This window comes from Benincasa hispida, chromosome 10, assembly GCF_027475165.1.
Source record: "Benincasa hispida cultivar pf3 chromosome 10, pf3_genome.v1.1, whole genome shotgun sequence".
In the NCBI taxonomy this organism is placed as follows: domain Eukaryota; kingdom Viridiplantae; phylum Streptophyta; class Magnoliopsida; order Cucurbitales; family Cucurbitaceae; genus Benincasa; species Benincasa hispida.
This window is the reverse complement of record NC_143487.1, coordinates 17,115,897-17,138,491: the sequence shown is the minus strand read 5'-3', so window position 1 is coordinate 17,138,491 and position 22,595 is coordinate 17,115,897. Positions and strand designations below refer to the sequence as shown.

General features: G+C 31.6%; 2 protein-coding genes and 1 pseudogene across 2 annotated transcripts; 2 read left to right on the top strand and 1 right to left on the bottom strand.

The window, feature by feature from the left end:
* Positions 1–248: 248 nt before the first annotated feature.
* Positions 249–893, top strand: LOC150033140 (uncharacterized; annotated as a pseudogene).
* Positions 894–8,028: 7,135 nt separating this feature from the next.
* C4H (cinnamate-4-hydroxylase) lies at positions 8,029–11,741 on the top strand. The gene is made up of 3 exons (XM_039045650.2): positions 8,029–8,972; positions 9,085–9,218; positions 10,911–11,741. Exons 1-3 carry the CDS (start codon positions 8,188–8,190, stop codon positions 11,507–11,509), a joined length of 1,518 nt encoding a protein of 505 aa, XP_038901578.2. The 5' UTR covers positions 8,029–8,187; the 3' UTR covers positions 11,510–11,741.
* A 787-nt stretch (positions 11,742–12,528) lies between these two features.
* Positions 12,529–12,942, bottom strand: LOC150033139 (uncharacterized). Its single transcript, XM_090306294.1, has one exon. It carries the CDS (start codon positions 12,940–12,942, stop codon positions 12,529–12,531), a length of 414 nt encoding a protein of 137 aa, XP_090162420.1.
* Between the last annotated feature and the right edge of the window lie 9,653 nt (positions 12,943–22,595).

The following is a 22,595-nucleotide window of genomic DNA, read 5'->3' as shown; positions in this document are numbered from 1 at the left end:
TAACCAATTCCTTAAAATTAAAAAAAAAAAATCAAACAAAAATATAACTACAAACACAAAAGAAATATTTCTAGATTTCACGTCTAATTTAATTGAATTTTGGGACTATAAGATCTGCTTCCTGAATTATTATAAACCAACCAGTCGGATTCACATTTTACACAATCTTCACTTTCTAGCCTGAAGCTAATAACCAAGAGAACCCTTAATACTACAGACAAGAATTTTCAAAATTATCTATTGAATTAATGGTACATGATTCTACATCGACAAGCACCAAGAAGAGAAGAAATAAATTATATTATTTAGTATTTCATTTCGATACTTATTGTGAAATTGCGTTGTTGCATCAGAAGAAGGATAGCTATATTGATTCAGTATACTCTAAAAACACCTTTAGTACAATATTGACGACCTTACAAAGATATAATTTTGGTTAATTTTCATTTACTGATCTCATATTTTATGGAATCAATCCCCTTTTGACTGTACAAGAATATGTGGAGCTCAACATGTCTGGAAGCACAGGAGAACGTTCTTTTGATGATATTATCACCAATATTCGATACTGGGTCATTCATAGCATTACTATACCTTCTCTATTCATTGCAGGTTGGTTATTAGTCAGCACGGGTTTAGCTTACGATGTTTTTGGAAGCCCTCATCCAAATAAGTATTTTATAGAGAGCCGACAAGGAATTCCATTAATAACTGGCCGTTTTGATTCTTTGGAACAACTCGATGAATTTCGTAGATCTTTTTAGGAGGACCAAATAACTATCGATAAAACTTATCCTATTTTTACAATGCAATGGTTTGCTGTTCATGGACTAGTTGTACCTACCGTTTCTTTTTTAGGGTCAATATTAGCAATGCAATTCATCCAACGATAAACCTAATCCAAATTATAGAGCTATGATACAATCAAATCCAAACGAACAAAATATTGAATTGAATCGTACCAGTTTTTATTGGGGATTATTACTCATTTTTGTACTTACTGTTTTATTTTTCAATTATTTATTCAATTAAATAAAAAAATAGTAAATAATAGTACGAATTATCTTATCCCATTCGGAAGGATATCATCTCATAATTATCTATGATTGTTTCTATTTCTAGCACGACCACTCGATGAAATGAGGAGGGAAGTGGGACTAAATTATTACAATTTTGAAAGTACAAGAACTAAATTGTTATATACTAAAATTATGAGATTAATTGTTACAAAACTGAAAATACATGGACTAAATCGTTACAAACTAGAATTTATGGACTAAATTATTACCTTCAAGAAAGTTGAAGAACCAAAAATGATTTTCAATCAAATTTTAGCATATAAGTAATGAAATATTTTCATAATTAAAGTAATAATATATATATATATATTTATTGAGAGATAATTTTGAAAATAGAAGATTTTATCTCAAAATCGAGTAATGATGATAAGAGGAATAAGGTGTATATATAAATATATATATGGCAAGTGGTTGGGAATTGGGATATCATTAAATAGAAATAGAAAGTATATAATAATTCAATTATAAAATAATGATTTGAACTAAAAATTAATTATATAAAAAGAAGAAAAATGAATAAAATCGTCAAATAAAATAATAAACTTCTCTTTTGGGTATTAAAAAAATGTCGTTTTCGCTTCATGGAGAATTTCTGCACCTCCAAAAAGCGGGCGTTCAGTTTTGAATTGTAATAATTAATTTAATCAAATATACAAAATTTTCAATTAGGTTAGGTGACCTTTGACCAGATTAAGTAATAGTCAAATGAAATAATATCCTTTTTTTATATCACTGAAAATTATAATAATGACGTCATTAAAGTGCTTCACAATCCTACGGCTGTAAATGACACAATTCAATTTTGCTCTTAAAATAAATAAATAAATAAATATTTGCTTCACAAAATTGACATACCAATTAATTTGGTAGAACATGTGTTTAAATTGAATTGTAAGAAATATTTTTTTAAACTTGAAATATATAAATAGTAAGACTTTTTTTCAAAAGAAAAAAACTTTTAGAAGGGGATGATTCCAACTTTAACTATTAAGTTATGTTGATATTATATATATATATATATGTATTATGTTTTTAATTTAGTGCTAAAAAAGGTGGTCATAAATTTCGTTTTATAACCTGTCTAATAAATCTTATTTTTTTCTTTCTTTGTTTAGTACAATAATTGTGAGTATGAAAAATTGAACCTTCAACTTTTAGGAAAAATGAAGTTCGTGTCAATTATCATTTAACTAAGTTCAATTTGATTTTTTTTTTTCTCTTTTCAACATATCTGCAATGAAAAATAAATGAAAATATTATTATTTTTTTATTTGAATATAGTTTAATGGATCATGATACTAATTATCACCTTAAAATGTTCATAGTTCAATTATCACATACACGCATGCGCAACAATTAATTTATACTCGTTTTAATGTATATCTAGTTAAGTTATGTCTACTCTAACATACATCTAAAATTATACCCAACTTGTAAATTTACGTAGCCCAACGTTAAAATTATGCATTGAAAAAAAAAAATCATGAGAACTTCATCAATGACAATATAATAGTTGATGACGAATCTTCAAACGACTCTATAATAAACTTTATTTTTCTTCCGTACTAATCAATACAAAGATTTTATAGACAATTTGAAATTTCAACTTGTATTTTGTCAATTATCTAACATAAAATCCTATCTATTTTAAAAACTTAATAAGTCACTGTCTATTAATTTAAATTTATTAATAAGATAACTAAAATGAAAAATTTTCGCAGTTAGAAAAAATGTCAAACTATTTATAGAAATAACAAAAAAATATTGATAGACACTGATAGACTTCTATTAATGTCTATCAATAATAGATTTTTATTAATTTCCATCACTAATAGATATTGATAAACTTCTATCAACCTCTATATCAGTCTCTATTAAAAAAAAATTAAAATTTTACTATTTTATATAAATAATTTTTCTTATTTTTCTATTTTTGAAAATGCACCTAACTAAGAATTTCTCTTTACATTCCATTTAATATTGCTAACTTGAGCTCAATCATGCATATAAAATATTAGTGGTTAGAAATTTTCCACTTCACGAACCAAAAAAATAATGAATAAATAATTTTAAAAACTCATAAAAAAACAATATTTTATTTAGGAAATAAAACAATATATTTAAGAATATAAAGTCAAAATTCCCATCAAAGTGTAAGACTAAAATATGATTTGAATTAATGCAATTTTCATCATTAACCATCGCTACTCAATAATCTTTAGCCTTCTAATTAATCATATAAAGAGTTATATTAAAGTAATACTCAAAATTTCATTATGGTCTATTTAGTATTTCTCAAATTAATACCATTTAAAAATTGTGTCTTGTGGTACTTATTTCGTTATAAATATATACACTTTTACTTCTCAAATTTAAGATGTATGTTGGATGAATATTTGATCTTCAATTTTTACTAAAGATTTAAAAATGGTTGGATGGTTAAATGATAAGTTTTAAGTGGTGTAATACATTTCTTTTAAGAAAATCATATTGATTTTGGTTTGTGTGGTTTTTTTAGGTCAAAATTTTTATGAAGGTGTCGATTTAATGATCTCTAGCTTATAGAGATGCAATTTCTCTATTTAGAATTCCCTTTTTAATATATTGGAGGTGAAAAAAATTCGAAATGGAAACTTCTTTAGATTGCTAAAACATAATATTAGGTTAGTTGAATATATTATAGAATTTATATAATAAATTAATATATATTTGATACTGTATTATTATTGTTATCGTTATTGAAGCAAACAGAAGAAACACTGAAAAGGAGAGAAATAACACTACTTATAATGCATCTTTCCAAATCAAAGAGTAATCTAGACCAAAAGCCAAAGTTGTGATGGCAAGAGCAGCATTATTCTCCTCCGTAGGGATGTGACAAAAACGAACAATATTAACAATGTTTGCAACAAAAATGAGGACCATATTAACAATATTAATGAAGTGTTCTCACTATTTAAGAACCTAATGACCTCCAACATATCCGATTCTAATTCAATAGAATGATTTATTTAGGAGACCACTCTCGCTCAATTGCACATAAACTCTCTAACAATGCATTATTTTTTATTACTATTATTTTTTTTTTTAAAAAAAACATAGTATAGTTATACAATAAATTTGAAACTTATTAGAAAAATATAGTTGTTTTACAAATCCATCGATTCCCAACAGATATCCAAAATCATCAATCTCAACGTATCTTAACCTAACCAAATCAACCAAATAGAAAAAGGAGAAAAGAGAAAGGATGAAAAACCAAGCTAGAGGTCTAGTGACGACAAGGCGAGAGGTCGAGAAATTGAAATCCATTAAAAAAAAAAAAATTGAAAGTGGAATTATATTCCACGCCCCATCTCCATGCCACCAAATTTAAGGGCCTATTTAATAGAGAATTTGAAAATAAAAATTTGAAATCAAGGGATTCCATGAAAAAATAATTATATTTCATGTTTTCATATATGTGTTTGGTTGTAGATTCAGAAAATAAATTATAATTTAAACGATGGTTTAGAATGTGTTTGATACTACATAAAACTAGTTGTGTTACTCATTAATATTTAGTTGATAATAAACTTTTATTAATTTATTTACGAATATGATTTATGTTAAAAGAAACAATATAATTATTATTTGATAATAATATATAATTTTTAATATATTAAATAATATATATTACATTTTTTAAATAAGAATGAACTGAGTTTATAACCTGACATATTGTATTTCTAAATATATTTATTTTTATTTAATATAATTTTTCTTTTTAAAATTCAAAATTTAGATATAATAAAAATATAAAAATGTTATTTTCAAAATTTATATGGTTTAAATCATAGAATTCGAAAACAATTTTCAGATATAAAATATGGATCATCTGTGAAAAACATATTTGCTCAATTCAATAGATCCAAAAATATAAAATAGAATCTGAACTCTCAATCAACGTCAAGTTTTTATTTTTTTTAAAAAAATATTTTGAATGATGGATGAAAAGTTTTACCCTCGTATTCTGACAAAGCGTGAATATGCATAAATAATAAATTGCCACGTCACCTTTTAATCTGTATATTGTAATATTTGCAAAGGAATTTTTTATATTGAATTCGATATCTAAGGAATAATAGCTACACGCTACAGCAAACACAATAAAATTTCCCTCCGATCGAAGTGTTTTGTCTTACAAGAAACAAAGTATAGTTTATATTTTTAACGACGCAAATTGTGTATCTCAAAAATATAAAATAATAAGAGTAAATATCAATTTATATCTTTAAATTTTAGGTATTTTATCAATTTAAACTCTAAATTAATAATTGTATCAATTTAAGTCCTAAACTTTGAAGATTGTATCAATTTAAATCTCAAACTAATAATTATATCAATTTAAACCCTGAATTTTTATAAATGCATCAATTTAAATTCAGAACTTTCATAATTATATTAATTTAAACTCTCTATCATATTTTATATAGATACACTTATAAATTTTAAGATATAAATATATATATTTATGAAAGTTCATAGTTTAAATTCATATAATTATTAGTTTGAAGTTTAAATTGATACAAATTTCAAAGTTTATGGTTTAAATTGATACAGTCTCCAAAGTTTAAGGTTTAAATTGATACATTCTTAGTTTAGAGTTTAAATTGATACAATCTCTAAAGTTTAAGGTCTAAATTAGTATTTGTCCTGATAATAATTAGGAGTGTTCAAATAACCCGACAACTCGAATTACCTAACCCAAAATATAAAGGTTGGGTTAGTTTTGTTTTTGGGTTGGGTTGGGATAAACTTTTTCTATTTTTGTTGGGTTGGGTTGTGGGTTGACTAAAAAAATTTGGATTGACCAAATCCAACCCGAATTATATATATAGATAAAATAAATTTTATATATTTCTCTTTTTTTAAAATTTGATTACTTTGTATTGATTAATTTGTGAGTTTTAAATATTTTTCTTTTAAAATTGTTAATATATTTGTCTTTATTTAAAGTTTGCAATAAATACCTTAGATATTTGATATTTAGCATTTGGATTTGATGAGATTTTAGTTATTAGTCATGTGTTGTATATAAATTTGCATATTTTTAATTAAAAAGAAAAAAAAAGTTATAACCCGACAACCCAAATTTTGAGTTGGATTGGGTTAGTGTCTTTATTTGGGTTCTTTAGGTTGCCAACCCATGGGTAGGTCCAAAAAACACTTTCGGCCTAACTCAACTCATGTACATTCCTATAATAGTAATCAACTGCGGTCGTTACCGTATAACAGCCCTTACAACTGTAAATCAGAAGAAATGTGAACGGGACGATGATGAAAGATTAAGACGTGGCGAGATCTGAAGAGTTGGGATCCAAGAAAATTATGACGGCTGATACATAAGATTCTGGCCATCATTTGACACATTCTCCACACCGAACCGCCCACCTACCCCCTCGACCTTGCTAAATTAAAAAATGTTATTATTTTTTATTTTTACTTTTTTTCCCAAAAAATAAGTAAATAATGACTGTTCTTGTGATAATCATAATTTATTTTTATTACTTTTATATATTTATTTGGACGAAGAGAAATATGAAACATCTAATTTTGAAATTGATAGTGCATGTTTGATATTAATTGTGTTAAGTTTGTTTATCAATTAAAATAATATTTTAGTACACAGTTTTAAAATTATTTGATCTTAATTGAAATTAGACATTTGAAAATATAATGATTAAAATTAGATAAATTCCAAAATACATGACCAACATGGTGTTTTAAAAAGTATCAATGCAAGAGAAGTTCAATCGTGTTATGACACTTCCTTCATTTAGGACTGAATTTAAATTTATACACTAAAACTGAATTTAAATTTATACTCTAAAATTAGTACAAGTGAAGATTTGAACATCTAATCTAAGTATGGATAATATCATAATTGCTTGATCACGTTAATGACTTCATCCCATATTTAATAAATTCCAAAATATATGACTTGTAAGTTTAAATTACAAGTTTAGTCCCTGTATTTTCAATGTATCAAATAAGTTTTTGAACTTTAGTTTCTAATAGATGAACCTTCAATTTGTATATAATGAGTCAATAAACGAGCTCAGCCAATATAAAATATGAACTATCATTCAATAGGTTGTATGTTCAAATCTTCCCCTGCATATTTTGAACTTAAAAAAAGTTCAGCAGCTTTTAAAAAGGGTATTGTAAATTATTAAACTTTTGATTTTGTATTTAATGAACCATTTTTTCACGAAAAGCAAACATGAGAAAAAAATCCAGTTTTCCGCTAAGATTTCGAACAGTTGTCTCGAATTCAAGTGGATTATCATTCGCTTCTTCCTTGAAGAAAGATGATCAAACAATCTTTTAATTTTGTGTCTAATAATTTTTTTTTTTTTTTATCTATTCTGCAACTTTTACCATTTATGAATTTATTGAAAATAAAATTGCAAGTTTAATTTTTTTATAATAGAAAAAGAAAAATTCACTATTAATAAACACGATAAATTATTTAATGTATAATGTGAATTTTTAAGTTGTTATTGGATTCTAGATATTTATGTGCTTATTCTTATCTTAAAAATTCCTAAGAAATCCTTGGACCATTTTAGATCCTTACTCTAGCGGTACATATTTACAATTTATATATTTCAATATAATTTTAAAAAAATTATAATTTATACATTTACGTGAATTTGTTGATAACTTTCTAAATTAGTTAGTGTTGCTTTATATTTTAACATTGATTAAATAAAAAAAAAATCATTTTATTTACATTTTTCTAAATTAAAAGCTTAAAAATTAAACTAAACACACGGTCTCTTCCAAGCCACATTCACGTGTTTCAAAGAGCCTCTCAGAATATGTATATGAAATAAGAAAAAGGTATATATATAATAATTGTGAACGGCGTTAGATATAACGTGAGAGAGGAAGTGTTAATCAAAGGTTCGCCACAAGTCTCACCTAACCCGTGCCGTCAGACATCGTCGTCTCTCCAACCATCACCAATTGAGTTCTGCTTATAAAACCCCAATCCTTTACCCAACTCTCATCAAACAAACTTCAACTTTAGCTTTTCATTCAAATCCCTTTCTTCTCCGCCATGGATCTCCTCCTCCTGGAGAAGACTCTCATCGGCCTCTTCCTCGCCGTCGTTCTCGCCATCGCCATTTCCAAGTTTCGCGGCAAGCGTTTCAAGCTTCCGCCAGGTCCTTTACCGGTGCCGATCTTCGGTAACTGGCTCCAAGTCGGCGATGACTTGAACCACCGCAACCTCACAGATCTCGCCAAGAAATTCGGCGATATTTTCTTGCTTCGGATGGGACAGAGGAACCTCGTCGTCGTTTCCTCGCCGGAATTGGCCAAGGAAGTACTCCACACGCAGGGAGTCGAGTTCGGATCTCGAACCAGAAACGTCGTCTTCGATATCTTCACCGGAAAAGGTCAGGATATGGTTTTTACTGTCTATGGCGAGCACTGGAGGAAAATGAGACGAATCATGACGGTTCCGTTTTTCACTAACAAAGTAGTCCAGCAATACCGTCAGGGATGGGAGTACGAAGCTCAAAGTGTGGTGGATGATGTGAAGAAGAATCCAGAATCGGCGACGACTGGAGTCGTACTCCGACGGCGGTTACAGCTTATGATGTACAATAACATGTACAGGATTATGTTCGACAGAAGATTCGAGAGTGAAGATGATCCTCTGTTTCACAAACTTAGGGCTCTGAACGGAGAGAGAAGCCGATTGGCGCAAAGCTTCGAATACAACTATGGCGATTTCATCCCGATCTTAAGGCCGTTCTTGAGAGGATATCTCAAAATCTGCAAGGAAGTTAAGGAAACGAGGCTGAAACTATTCAAGGATTACTTCGTCGAGGAGAGGAAGTGAGTTGGAAATCAACTGGATCTAAAATCGAAATCAATTTAGTTCATCTGTTCTGTTTTGTGTGTTAATTGTTGATAATTTTACTGAAAACTTATGAAAAATTTTGAACAGGAAACTGGCGAATACGAAGAGCACGACGAACGAGGGATTGAAATGTGCGATTGATCATATATTGGATGCGCAACAGAAGGGAGAAATTAACGAAGATAATGTGCTTTACATTGTCGAGAATATCAATGTGGCAGGTAAATTCACAAGTCTATTAAACTCTATTTTCCTTGGGTTTAGTAGCTGCTCAACTAACTTTGGATAGCGTAATAGATTAGAATAATTAAATCGGTGGTTAAATTCTTTGAATTTTTATGATTATTCTGTATTAAACTTCTGATTAGATGTACTAACTAGTTTAATTATATTAGTATTATGTCGAGGATCAAGAGATCTGTCGATCAAATCTTTCACTTCTATTTGTACTAAAAATAATTAGGTGTTAATTCCATTCATTCTAAAATAATCGAGTTCTAAAAAAAAAAACTACCACATGATAGATTTTGACAAAATTTTTGTATATGTGCAATTGACTTTATAAAGATGGGTATAGCTAAGTTGTAGGTGGTAATCAGTTTTTTTGTTTCTTTTCAAAACTAACCTTTAGAAGAAACCTACCACTTGTGTTCAAACTTTCCAAATTGACCTTCTCATGAGTAAGGGTATTATCGCATTTTCATGCTTTTATGCTATATGAGTAGTGAATACGACTCCATCCATTAATATTGATGGGTAACTATTTGCAAAATGTTATTTAATTATTGTATTTTTTTTTATTTTGGTTCATTTTACTATGTATATTTTTTAAGGACCATTGCAAATATAGTAATCAAGCCTAAATTATTAGTAGATATAGCATAATGCATAGAAATTACATATATAACAAAATTTAGATAATTTATCAACTGAAAAACCATATTATTGGTAATAGTCCATCAACGATAGACGATATAATTGATAGATTTTACTTTATTTATAATTTTTAAAAATATTATTATACACTTATTATTATCACTAAAAATGATATCAATTATAATTATCCTATTTTGTTATTCTTGTATTTTAATTAAATGATAATCATTTTAGTAATACATTTACATTTCGGAAATGGTCACTTTTTTAAAAAGGGATTAAAATAAACATCTTGGTATGAACTAAAACCCAAAAGTAGATTTTAAAATAAATAAATAGATAAATAATAGTAATAATAAAATAAAGGACTTAGTGTTGGTCACGGGATAGCGATATCCATCCCTATTTGTGCTTATCTTTACATCCCTAGTTGGATGGACATATGGGCTTTTTCCTTTTTTCCTTTTTTATTTTTTTCCTGAATTTAGGAATTTAAGGCTAAAGCATGTGTTTAGCGCTTTTATAGATTAAAATATTCACTTTATATGAAAGACAATCACTCATTTTCATTTTTGTGAGTATTTGAACCATTTCTATTATTATTTTAAAAAAAAATTAGGCAATTAGGATAATTTAGCGTAGAGCATCATTTTTAAGAAATTACAAATATAATAGAATCTATTAGTGATAGATTTTAAGTTCATAGACTTCCACTATCGTCGATAGATTTCTACGAATGATATGAATTTTTATTAGATTCCAAGAATTGAATCTAAGTTTTACTACATCTATAAATTTCTTTTACATTTTGTTCTATCTCCTAATAGTTTTAATTACTATATTTTCGACTCCTCTTTAAAGTGTTCGACAACTCAATTTGTGACCAATAATAACTATTGGTTTCTTATGGCAAATAAATAGACAACAATTCTCGTGCCCTGAAAAATTGGTTTCATTTTAAATCTAAAATATGAATGAGAAACAAAGTATTATGACAGTTACTGATTATGGGTTTATGGTTTTATATTACTGAACAGCAATTGAAACAACATTATGGTCAATTGAATGGGGAATTGCTGAGCTAGTGAACCACCAAGAAATCCAAAGAAAGTTGAGGAATGAGCTCGACACTGTCCTTGGACCTGGTGTTCCAATCACCGAGCCGGACACTCACAAGCTCCCTTACCTCCAAGCCGTGGTCAAGGAAACTCTCCGTCTTCGTATGGCCATCCCTTTACTCGTACCCCACATGAACCTCCACGACGCCAAGCTCGGTGGCTACGACATTCCGGCCGAGAGCAAGATCCTAGTCAATGCCTGGTGGCTAGCCAACAACCCAGCCAACTGGAAGAACCCAGAAGAGTTCCGCCCTGAGAGGTTCTTAGAGGAGGAATCAAAGGTTGAAGCCAATGGCAACGATTTTCGATACTTGCCTTTCGGGGTCGGGCGAAGGAGCTGCCCTGGAATCATCTTGGCTTTGCCTATTCTTGGTATTACAATTGGGCGTTTGGTTCAAAACTTTGAGCTGCTTCCTCCCCCTGGACAGTCTAAGTTGGATACTTCAGAGAAAGGTGGGCAATTTAGTTTGCACATTTTGAAGCACTCCACCATTGTTGCTAAGCCGAGAGCGTTCTAAAACTTTGTATTGCAATGGTTTTCTTCTAGAGTGAGTGGGTGATGCCTTGTTGAAATTGGATGCGATGTATACAATTTGGGGGGAAGATTTTGAAATGTTGGGTTGAACGAATTGAGCTTTGTATGTGTGTTGTGGGTGGGTAGAAATCTTCGATCAAATGGTATATGTGAAACTTCATTAATGCTTTAATTTTTATTCCTCTATCTAATAAATTTTAACTTCTTACTTAAAATCTATTTCATCTTAGTATTAACCCAGTAAGTGAAGGTTTTCTATCCCTAATAAGAACGTACTTCAGTTGATTATGACTTACGTGGGTGAATTTGAACTTGGAACTATGGAGGTGATGAAGCATTCTACTACTATGCCAGATAGTTATTTTAATAATTAAAAAGACTTTCTTTTATATTAATAAATGTTGTTTTAACTAATGAGAGGGAAATGAGAAAAATGGGAAGTGTGTTAATTTCATTCTAGAAAACTCCATATAAATACATATAAGTCTAAAAATAGATTCCACAATGTTAGCAACTAATCCCACTAACTCCACAATGTTAGCAACTAACTCTGCAAGAATAAGAACTTAGACTTGACCATAACTAAAAATAACTTCAACTAATTTCTAGAAACTAAGAATTGACTAGACCAACTCAAAAACTAATTTGCAGTTTTGAGTTACTAATATTCTCCTAACTCAAATACTGCAAACACCTAACTTGCTCCTAAGAGCTTGAAAACGACTCACACAAAACCCAGGTTCAGCAAGTGATCATCCATCTTGCTGTACCATGCCCTAGGAGCTTGCTTCAACTCATAGAGAGTCTTCTTTAACAAATAAACCTTCTGCTCTTGTCTTGGTATATGATGAATTCGTCTGGTTGTTCAACATAGATATCTTCTTTTAACACTCCATTTAGAAATGCTGACTTCACATCTAGCTGATACACCTTCCATCCATGCTAGGCTAACACAACCAACAGCAACCTGATTGTGTCCATTCTTGCAACTGGTGCAAAAGTCTAAGAAAAATCAATTCCCCAAACTTGTGCATACCCTTTTTGATGAAAATGTCCCAACCTCTTGTGCCATAACTCAGTACACTTGAAAGCTATCTGCTCCTTCTCGAGTGGATTCAACGAGAAGCTCTTGTGCTGCATCTTTATTTCGAACAACTCATTCCCATTGGAATCAGAAATGAACTTTCCTTCTTCAAACAAGACATTGAATCCCTTATCTACTAATTGACCAACGCTTAACAAGTTTTGATCAATTTTAGGGAAAAACAACACTTCAGTAATCAACTTGGTTCCAACACAGCTCTCTATTGACACTGTGCCCTTCCTCTTTACTTCTAGATACTCACCGTTTCCTATCTTCACCAATGACTTGAATGACTTGTCAAGGTCTTTGAACAACTCATTGTCATTTGTCATGTGATTGGTACACCCACTATTAACCAACTAACCATCACATTGAGTGATTGATGAGAAATAAGTGGCCATAAAGAGTTGATCTTCTTCTTGCTGTGCTACAATATGTGCTCCTTCTTGCTATTGAGTTTTTGTTTCCTTAAAGAATCGTTCAATGTGCCCCAATAAATGACATTTTCTACACTTCACATCTAGCCTTCTCTAGCATCTGAAATGCGGATGATTCTACTTCCCACAGTGCTTGCATGTACTACTAGCATCCTTTGCAGCAGACTCTGAACTATTGCTGCCATTTCCTTTCTTTTCTCTTCCACCTTCTCCCTGTTGCACTCTAGCTTTCAATGCCCCCTCAATGCTTCCTTCTTGTCTTATCAACCTCCTCTGCTCTTATGCTTACAAAGCACTAACCACTTCTATCACCCTGAGTTTTGATACGTCTTTAGTATTTTCTAAGGAAGCAATGGTTGCTTCATATCTCTCAGGTATTGAAACTAGAATCTTATGAGCCAATCTATTGTCAGATAAATTGGTTTCTAATGCTCTTGCCTTGTTAGCAATCCCAATCAACTTATTTGAGTACTTTTTAATGGACTTAGAATCCTTCATTTGCATTCTCTCTAATTCATGCACCAGGTTCAACACTTTCATGCCTTTAATCCTCTCATCACCTTCATACTCACTTTTGAGGAACTTCCAGATCTCCTTTGCCGACTTCAAGACCATAATTTTGTTGAATATGGTGGGAAACACAGCTGTATATAGGCAAGCTCGAGATTTTGCCTTCCTGGTGACCCTCTCCTTGTGAGTCTTAATCTGATGTATTGTTGGGTTATCAGGAAATGGAGCAATCTCATAGTCTTGCTCAATTGCTTCCCAATAATCACAACCCTCCATGTAGGCTTGCATTCTGATAGCCCATGTCTGGCAGTTTTCACCATCAAACACAGGTGGAGCCAATAAAGAAATACTGTTTGATCTTAATTTCATCTCTAACAACTCTCACAGGTGTATCACTCAGTTTCTCTCGGAGATATTTCACTGATTCTCACTCATAGATCCCTTAAGAATTGAGAGCTCTAATACCATTGTTGTTATAACTAATGAGAGGGAAATGAGAAAAATGGGGAGTGTGTTAATTTCATTCTAGAAAACTTCATATAAATACATATTTAAGTCTAAAAATAGATTCCACAATGTTAGCAACTAATCCCACTAACTTCGCAAGAATAGGTACTTAAACTTGACTACAACTAAAAATAAATTCAACTATTTCCTAGAAACTAGGAGTTGACTAGAGCAACTCAAAAACTAATTTGCAGTTTTGAGTTACTAACAATAAAACACATTGAAATTGATGGAGGCTAGGTCCTATGGTTAATTTGCGTATGTTGTCATCGTTAACTAAAGCATTGCTTAGTTGGTTTTGACATGTGTTGTAACGTCTCAAATTTAAGAGGAGGACATGAATGAATCGAGATCATGAAAGACTTAAAAAGAATGGAAAGTTATTATCTATTCCAACAAGATACATCTTCTTTTTTTGTGGCTCAATCATAGGAAATCGAAAGTTAAGCGTTATTAGCTTAGAGTAACCTATGTTGAGTGACTTCTTAGAAATTTTTTTAGGAAGCATGAGAATAGAACAAAAACATGCTGAAATAGCTCATGTGGGTTTGTGGAGATAGTTTTCAATTTTAGAAACAGTTCAAGACAGTAAAGATAACGTGGGCTTAGATGTTACATGTGTTTCCAACCAAGAAGTTGAAGATTTGAATTTTTCTAATTTCAAAATGTTGTTGAACTCTAAAAGATTGCTTGATTGTGAAGGAATGACTTTCTAAAAATGAAATGACTTATTTGATAGTTAGGTTGTTTCAATCCTCTTTGCTTGCAAATCTAAGTAGTTGGATTTGCTGCCAGCACAACAAATAGGATTGTCCCTATCCTCCAATCTCCTTATTCGTTAATGCCTTTCCGTTAGACAAATTTCCCAGTCGAATTGTTCCACGCATCTTGTTTTGGAATTGAAAATACCACTCATCTTTCTTATTTCCTTTTCTCAATGATAGATTTCTTTAGAAAAAAAAAAAAAAAAAAAGCGTTGGATTTGTATACTAAATTTTAGAGATTGTATCAATTTAAACCTTAATTTTTTTTAAGTGTATCAATTTAGATAGATGTGAAATGATCAGAACCTTAATCTTTTGGTCAATGTCATAGTACGTTGATTTTTTTTTTTTTTTTAGATAAATTCCATTTTTGATCCCTAAAGTTTGGGGTTAGTGTCTATTTGATTTGTGAGATTTCAAACTATATACTTTAGTTCTTGAGGTTTTTCAAATAGTTCTAAATAGTCCTTGAACTTCCATAACCATTAGTTGACGTACGATCATATGATGGGATAGTTGAATGTTATTAAGTTTCCTCCTCTTCCTTCAACAACAACTTTAAAGATGTGGAATCGAAAGAGAAAAAAAAAAAGAATGGAAAAGAAATACAAAAAAAACATTAATTTAATTACTTTTCTAAAATTAGCAAGCATATTTGACCATATTTAACCTCCACATCATATTAAGTGTTAGTGCACTAACGGCTAAGGAAGTCTAAGGGCTATTTTAATATACTTTTTTTCAAATCTCAAGGATTAAAATGCCTCTTTTAAAACTTTCAGAACTAAATAGATATTAAGTCCAAACTTTAATCATCAAAATTGTATTTTGTACTTTTTTTTTTAAGAAATTATTTAAATGGTAAAACTGTTGAAAATATTTATAAAATATAGCAAAATTTTGGAACTATGAATGATAGACGTTGATAGACATAATAATGTCACTGATAGACTCTATCAGTGTCTATCAGCGTCTATTATTGATAGTTCTAAAATTTTGTTATGTTTTGTTATTATTTTGATTCATTTTTCTATATTTAAAAATAGTCTTTTTTTTAATTAAATGATCCTGTACCCAAAAATTCGATATTAATCACTTTGATTTCTTATAGCTACTTGATGCGAGTAAAAACTAATATTTAACTAGTCAATACAATGAAACTAGTGAATGATGATGAACTATCATTCATCAAGTCCCTCACTCTTATCATTGTTGTATTATAAACTTTAACTAATTTTAACTAAGCTCCATGGAATAGAGGAACTTTGAGACAGTGCTAACAGAAAATGCAATAACTCACTAGTGACTTCACCCATGTGATCTCAACATCATTTTTAATGCTTTTTTTTTTTTTTTTCCTTTTTTGAAAAAGAGCAATTCATTAGTGTTCTTTGTGTTGTGAGTAGGTAGTGTAATTAATTCATAATGGAGCCAAATGGGATAAAAAGTCTGAGTGGCCAAGCTTGTAAAGAACTTTTTGGACCTCTCTTTTTCTACCATATCTAGCTCTACTCTTTCTTATTTTCTTCTTCCACTTGTATTTGGTGAGAAATGTCCAACTCTTCATAGGAAATAAGGTTTTACAAGATGTTTTAACTTTAAGGTATTGTTAGTTATTATCTCTTACTTGTCTTGAGCTTAAGTCTTCTTTAAAGTACCTTACTTTCAAGAGACCTAAAATGACTAATCTTAAGTAAATTATTACCTCGTTTGGTAATCATTTGAGTTTTTGTTTTATTTTTTAAAATTAAACCTATAAACACTCATTCTACCTCTAAATTTCTTGTTTTACTATTTACTTTTTACAAATATTTTAAAAAACTAAGCCGAATTTTGAAAAAAAAAATTAAAAGCTTTTTTTTTTAAATTTTTTTTTTTTGGAAATTGGTCAAGAATACAATTCTTATACTTAAAAATGATGCAAATCATTGTAAAAAATTGAGAAAAAATAGACTTAAATTTTAAAAATAAAAATCAAAATGATTACCAAATGGAGTTTGGGGACCAATAAATTATGTAGCTTTGGGAGGGATATATGACTACAAGGTGGAATGTTTTATTCAATCTGTTATGGGCATATGGAGTATATATGTGGTAGTGAGTGAAGTTTTCTTCTTTATGTTTTGTTTTAACAGTTAAAGAGAGAGAGGAGAGATTAATAGTCGTCTCAAAGTATTGAGAATTGGTTTGTATTATCTTGGGTCTTGTTTTTCCTTCATATAAATATATAGTAACGAACGCACCTCTTAAAGTTAAGATATTCTTCTTTGACAAAGAGATTAGAGGTTCGAATCTCATAGAGATCATATATTCACAAAGTGCATCCTCCAAAGTCACGCAAGCTTATCCAAAAGTCAAAACTCATGAAAGACCATATTTGCATTCTATATTCAAACATCTCATATCAGACATATAATATGAGATATTCGTCGATAATATTCAATGCAAACATACTGACTATCACATTAATTTGGAATGCTAGTTGAGGAAGTAGAGAGAAAAGCTAAAATTTATAGATATAAAAAAATGTACAACTTAGATTAAGTAATGATGATGAAGATGATTAAGAAGACAAAAATGTATCATCCCATTTAGGATGTTCGAATGACATGATAATCCGAACAATCCGGATTATCCAATCAAAATTATAAGGGTTGGATTGGGTTAGTTTTAATTTTGAGTTAGGTTGGGTTGAACTTTTTTATGTGTTTTTTCAGGTTGGGTTGAGTTCAGGTTACACTTTCAAGAATTCAGGTTGACCCAACCCAATTCGAGTTTTTAGTATATATATATATATATAATTCGAACTTATAAATATTATAACTCACATATATTTTTATGGTGTTTCTTTAAAGTTTGTAATAAATATCTTGGATTTTGATATTTAACATTTGAGTTTTATGAAATTTTAGTTATTAGTATATGTTGTAGACAAATTTAAGTATTTTAAATTAATAAAAAAAAATGTATCAAAAAGAAAAAAAAAATACATAAATAATCCGAAAACCCCAACCCAACTTGAATTCTAAGGGCTGGATTCGAGACCTAGTTCGAATCATTTGAGCAACCAACCCGATTAACCCGAATTTTCGAGTTGGTCCAAAAATCCCCCAACCTAAACTATGTACACTCCCAATCCCATCAATCTCTCCTTCCATCTGCACCATAAAATGTGTTTGCTAACTGAATGTTTTAATTAATTCTGCCATCTTCAATTAGATTGGTCGCATTATGTCCTATTAAGAAAATAAAAACAAATTCTGTTAGTTTTTTTTTCGTTTTATAGTCTGTTAGTTTGTTAAGATCCGGTTTGTTAAGTCCATTTTCTTTTCTCTTCATCACTCTGTTTTCTATATAAAGAACAGAGTTTATTGTATTTATCGATCAATCAATCAATGAAGAAAATGATCTTCTTATTTTATTCAATGTGGTGATATAGAATCAGAGCGATTTTTTTTCACGTTGAATCACTCTTCGATTGATCACCTTTTGACACACTTTCAGATCGTCTCTGTTTGAGAACTCATCCTCGCCATGTCTACAAGAGAAGATTTAGCACCTGTGAATTTGAGGAGTCCACCTCTCATGAATACTGATCTGGAAGTGCAATTGAATCCGTATCTCCTACATCATTCGATTGTTCCGATTGCTAATATTGTATCTCAACCACTTGCTGGATCAAGCCTCATCATAGAGTAAAGCAATGCGTCTAGCACTTTCTGGTAAGAACAAATTAGGGTTTATCATTGGAACAATTCAGAAACCAACGATGGAAGGAAGTCTGATGTAACGACCCGACCCCCTAGGACTTAAATTAGGCTGTTACTAAAATACATGCATGCATGGAACTTAAAACCACACTCCTTTATGATGAAATAAATGCTAAATAGATAAGGGGAGTTCAAAAGTCCTTTATTAAATGAAAATGTTAAAAACAATAATAGGGTACCCATAAATCATAAAGGTTAATAAATAAGTAGGAAAAACAATTCTTAATAATAAGTTTCAAACATCAAAACTAAACATTAAGAGAAACATGAAAAGAATCTAACTCTCATGATGTGGAAGTGTAAAAACTAGTCCCAGTGGCTCGATCACAAATTCCGTTTGTCCATCGCCAGTGCATCTCTACCCTTACTTGAAACAACAACATGAGAAAGAATGAGTATAAAATACTCAGTAAGTAATGCCACTACTAGGGTCAGGCTAGACATTTGTCCTCTAGATACCCACCTCTTGTGAAACATATAAATTGCTCTAGTCCTCATGGGACACATATACACATGAAACAAAAAGGAGACTAAGTTCTATCCTACTGTAGTTAAGTATGCCCACTACCTCTGGTGAATCCCGAAGGAGACACAAACTGGCGAATCCTGAAGGAGACACAAACTGAAGAATCCCGAAGGAAACACAAACTGGTGAATCCCGAAGGAAACACAACATCTAATGGACATCTAACTAATCAGTAAGGACACTTACACAGTCTCAACATCATAATTATCACTATATGAATCTATGGCATACATGTATACCTCAGCATCATGGCTCTACAACAACACATATACCTCAACATCATCAGATCAAATACAACCATATGGAATCACATACCATCTCATACTAGCATTCAAGTGTCTATGTGCACAAATAAATATTTCAGATCTCGTACCAGAACATACTTTGGTCATATTATACATCATGCTGTCATTCTACCATAACATTCATTTATCATGCTAGCATACATCTAATGTCTGGCTCGTGGGCAGTTCCAGTAGTAAGATTATTTACCTCAAAATTATGTCTAAGCGACAAGAAAAACAATCTTCTTCCTAGCTTAAATGAATCTTGAATCAGGCCTAAACATAATCCAAATTTACAATTAATAAAAAGAGCTTAGTTCTAATAACCAAATGAACAAAATAATTCGCCACTAATCTTACCCAAAGTGTGTTAGTCCGAACATCACCCCATGCTACCAAATCAAAACAACCCAACAACTCTGGTCACAAATCCAACATTTACTCTCGATGGACAGCCGTTTTGAACCTTCAATTCTAATATTTTATATCACAATTGAATCAATAAATAAGCCATTACTTAGTGGGTATAAAAAATGATCAACAAAGACCCCAAAACTTACCCAAAAGCTTGTCGAAACCATATCCAAATCCTCTTGACAGCACACTTTTAACTTCAAAGTTTCTCCAAAACTTGATTTTAAAGCCCAAACAAATATGTGTCAATAGATTGAAGCAGAACACCATTAGCCAATAAATCCAATTAAAATAGCACAAACTTACCCCAAATCTACAAGTTCCGACGACCCTTACTGTTGGCAGCACAATCGACGAGAAACGACGGATCTGAAGCACCCTTGTGTGACTGACGGCGAACGACCCAAAAGTGAGGCGTAGTGGTGGCCATCTGGGTGTGGGTCTTTGGATCTGGGCGACAACTTGCAACCCATGGAGACCAGTGCGGGCTGGCGAGCGGTACCATCGGGGTTCGACGGTTGGAGACGCGGCTGAGGAGAATCGGACGAAGATGGCACAGACGTGAGCGACTGGGTTTATGCAGAAGTACGATGCATGGTAGACATTCGATTTCTGATCTGGGCGGCCACTGAAGGCTGGGCGGTGTGGTTGGGCGAGTTTCGACTCAGATCTAGCGGCTGATGAGGCTAGGTGACTGAGGCGGCGGCGGAGCGATGGAGGTCGGGGAGGGGGGTCTCAGTGGCTGCTAGAAGAAAGGGGGGAGAGAGAAAAGAAAAAGAGAGAAAATAGAGGAAAAAAAGAGAGAAAAGGGAAGGATTAAATAAAATAAAAATAAAACAATATATTTTATCTTATTTATTTTATTCTTCTCCTAATCCCCATTATTTTCTTAAATTCCCTCATTTTCCAATTTGGAATTAATTCCTACTATCAATTTCCAACATAAATTTCTAACTTCAATAACTAAATTCCAGTAATTACTCTTAAATGTCCAAAATTCAAAAAATTCCTCCAATTAATATAAATTAATGAAATTACACTACAACAAAATTTTGAGGTGTTACATTCTTCCACATTTACAGAACTTTTGTCCCCGAAAGTTACTGCTGGAACAGCTCCGGGTACTGGGTTCTCATCTCATCCTCTCACTCTCAGGGGCTTCCTTGAACTGACGATTCTACTATAACACTTTTACAAAAGCTATCTCCCTATGGCGTAATGTATTTACCTTTCTAGCGAGAATTTCTACAGGTTTCTCCTCGTAGCTCAAGTTGTCATTCAACTGAAAATGCTCAAAATTCATTATATGGAACGGATCTGTCACATACTTTCTCAGCATCGAAGCATGGAAGACATTATGGACTGAAGACAGTGCTGGAGGTAATGCCAATCGGTAAGCTACGAGGCCAATTTGCTCCAAGACCTCGAAAGGCCTAATGAACCTCGGACTCTGCTTCCCTTTCCTGCCAAACCTCAGAATACTTTTATAGGTGCCATCTTTAAGAACACTTTATCATCAGTCACAAATCCCAGATCTTTACGTCTCAAATCAGTATAGCTCTTCTATCCGCTTTGAGTTGTTTGCATACGAGCCCTGATCTTCTGCATTGCCCTCTTCGTGGTTTGTACTAGCTCATGTCCTAGCAACTTCCTCTCACCAACTTCATCCCAACATACTGAAGACCTGCACTCTTTCCATATAGGGCCTCAATGGCGATATGCCCATGGTAGTTTGATCACTGTTATTATATGCGAAATTCATTAAATGCAGGTGAGAGTCCCATCTCCTGAAAACTCAAACGCAAAAGCATGCAACATACCCTCCAATGTCTGGTTCAAACGTTCTGTTGGACCATCAGTCTGTGGGTGAAAACCTGTACTAAATCCCCATCGAGTACCCAATGCTAACTAGAGACTCTTCCAAAAAAAAAAAAATAATAATAAAAATTAGATGTAAAACGAGGGTCGTCGTTTGACATAGCTGAAACTAGTACCAAAAGATGTGTAATAACCTCCCTTCCATAAATAACTATGAAACTTAAGATGTTGAAAATCGACAACACTTTTACACGTTCAAGCTGAGAACTCTGAAAATGGTCATGAAATTAAGAAAGTCTTATATACTAAAAACATATATCTGAGCTTACCATCCTGCCACAGGGAAAACTTCATACGAGCCGTGAAGAAACTGGTCATGCTATATAATGTGTCATCTGAAGATATGTACCGGTACAAATCTAGTCAACTGAAAACTGCTTCTACTCTAGAAGCGCCGACTGTGATGTCTTTCTTAGGGTCTACATGTCTGAGAATAAATATGTCTAATTAAGTCTCACATTCATGAGAAACTCATCATGAGGCTCTATACTGCCATGGGCTATAAAACTTGCTTTAGCCAATCCTCATATTATTCCTTAGTCTTAAAACAATCATATATCATTGCTTAGACCCTACTGCGGATGAGTCTAAAATTCCCTCTGAAAATGAGGTTTTGAAGTCCCTGGATGCTAAAGCATTAGTCAATTGATAACAAACTTCTATAACCTCGTAATAACCGAAATTGATCCCTGAAGTTCGTTTTTTTTTTAACGATAAAACCTTCTTGACTTATAAGTCGTAGCTTGAATTACTCGTACTCCCTAGAGCTAGTTAACTCATTGTCAATGCAAGGGAAAACATATTATCTGGTACTGCTTCAAACCCACCTATAGCAACTTCTTGCTATCAACTCAACTTTATTACCAGTCTATCTCTTATGTCAACGGTGATATTG

What these genes read in the sequence shown, in the direction of transcription:
- C4H (XM_039045650.2), top strand. Translation starts at nt 8,188, where the DNA reads ATGGATCTCCTCCTCCTGGAGAAGACTCTCATCGGCCTCTTCCTCGCC. An exon ending in TACTTCGTCGAGGAGAGGAA is followed by an intron (nt 8,973 to 9,084) that starts GTGAGTTGGAAA and finishes AATTTTGAACAG; the next exon opens with GAAACTGGCGAATACGAAGA. An exon ending in CGAGAATATCAATGTGGCAG is followed by an intron (nt 9,219 to 10,910) that starts GTAAATTCACAA and finishes ATTACTGAACAG; the next exon opens with CAATTGAAACAACATTATGG.
- LOC150033139 (XM_090306294.1), bottom strand. Translation starts at nt 12,942, where the DNA reads ATGACAAATGACAATGAGTTGTTCAAAGACCTTGACAAGTCATTCAAG.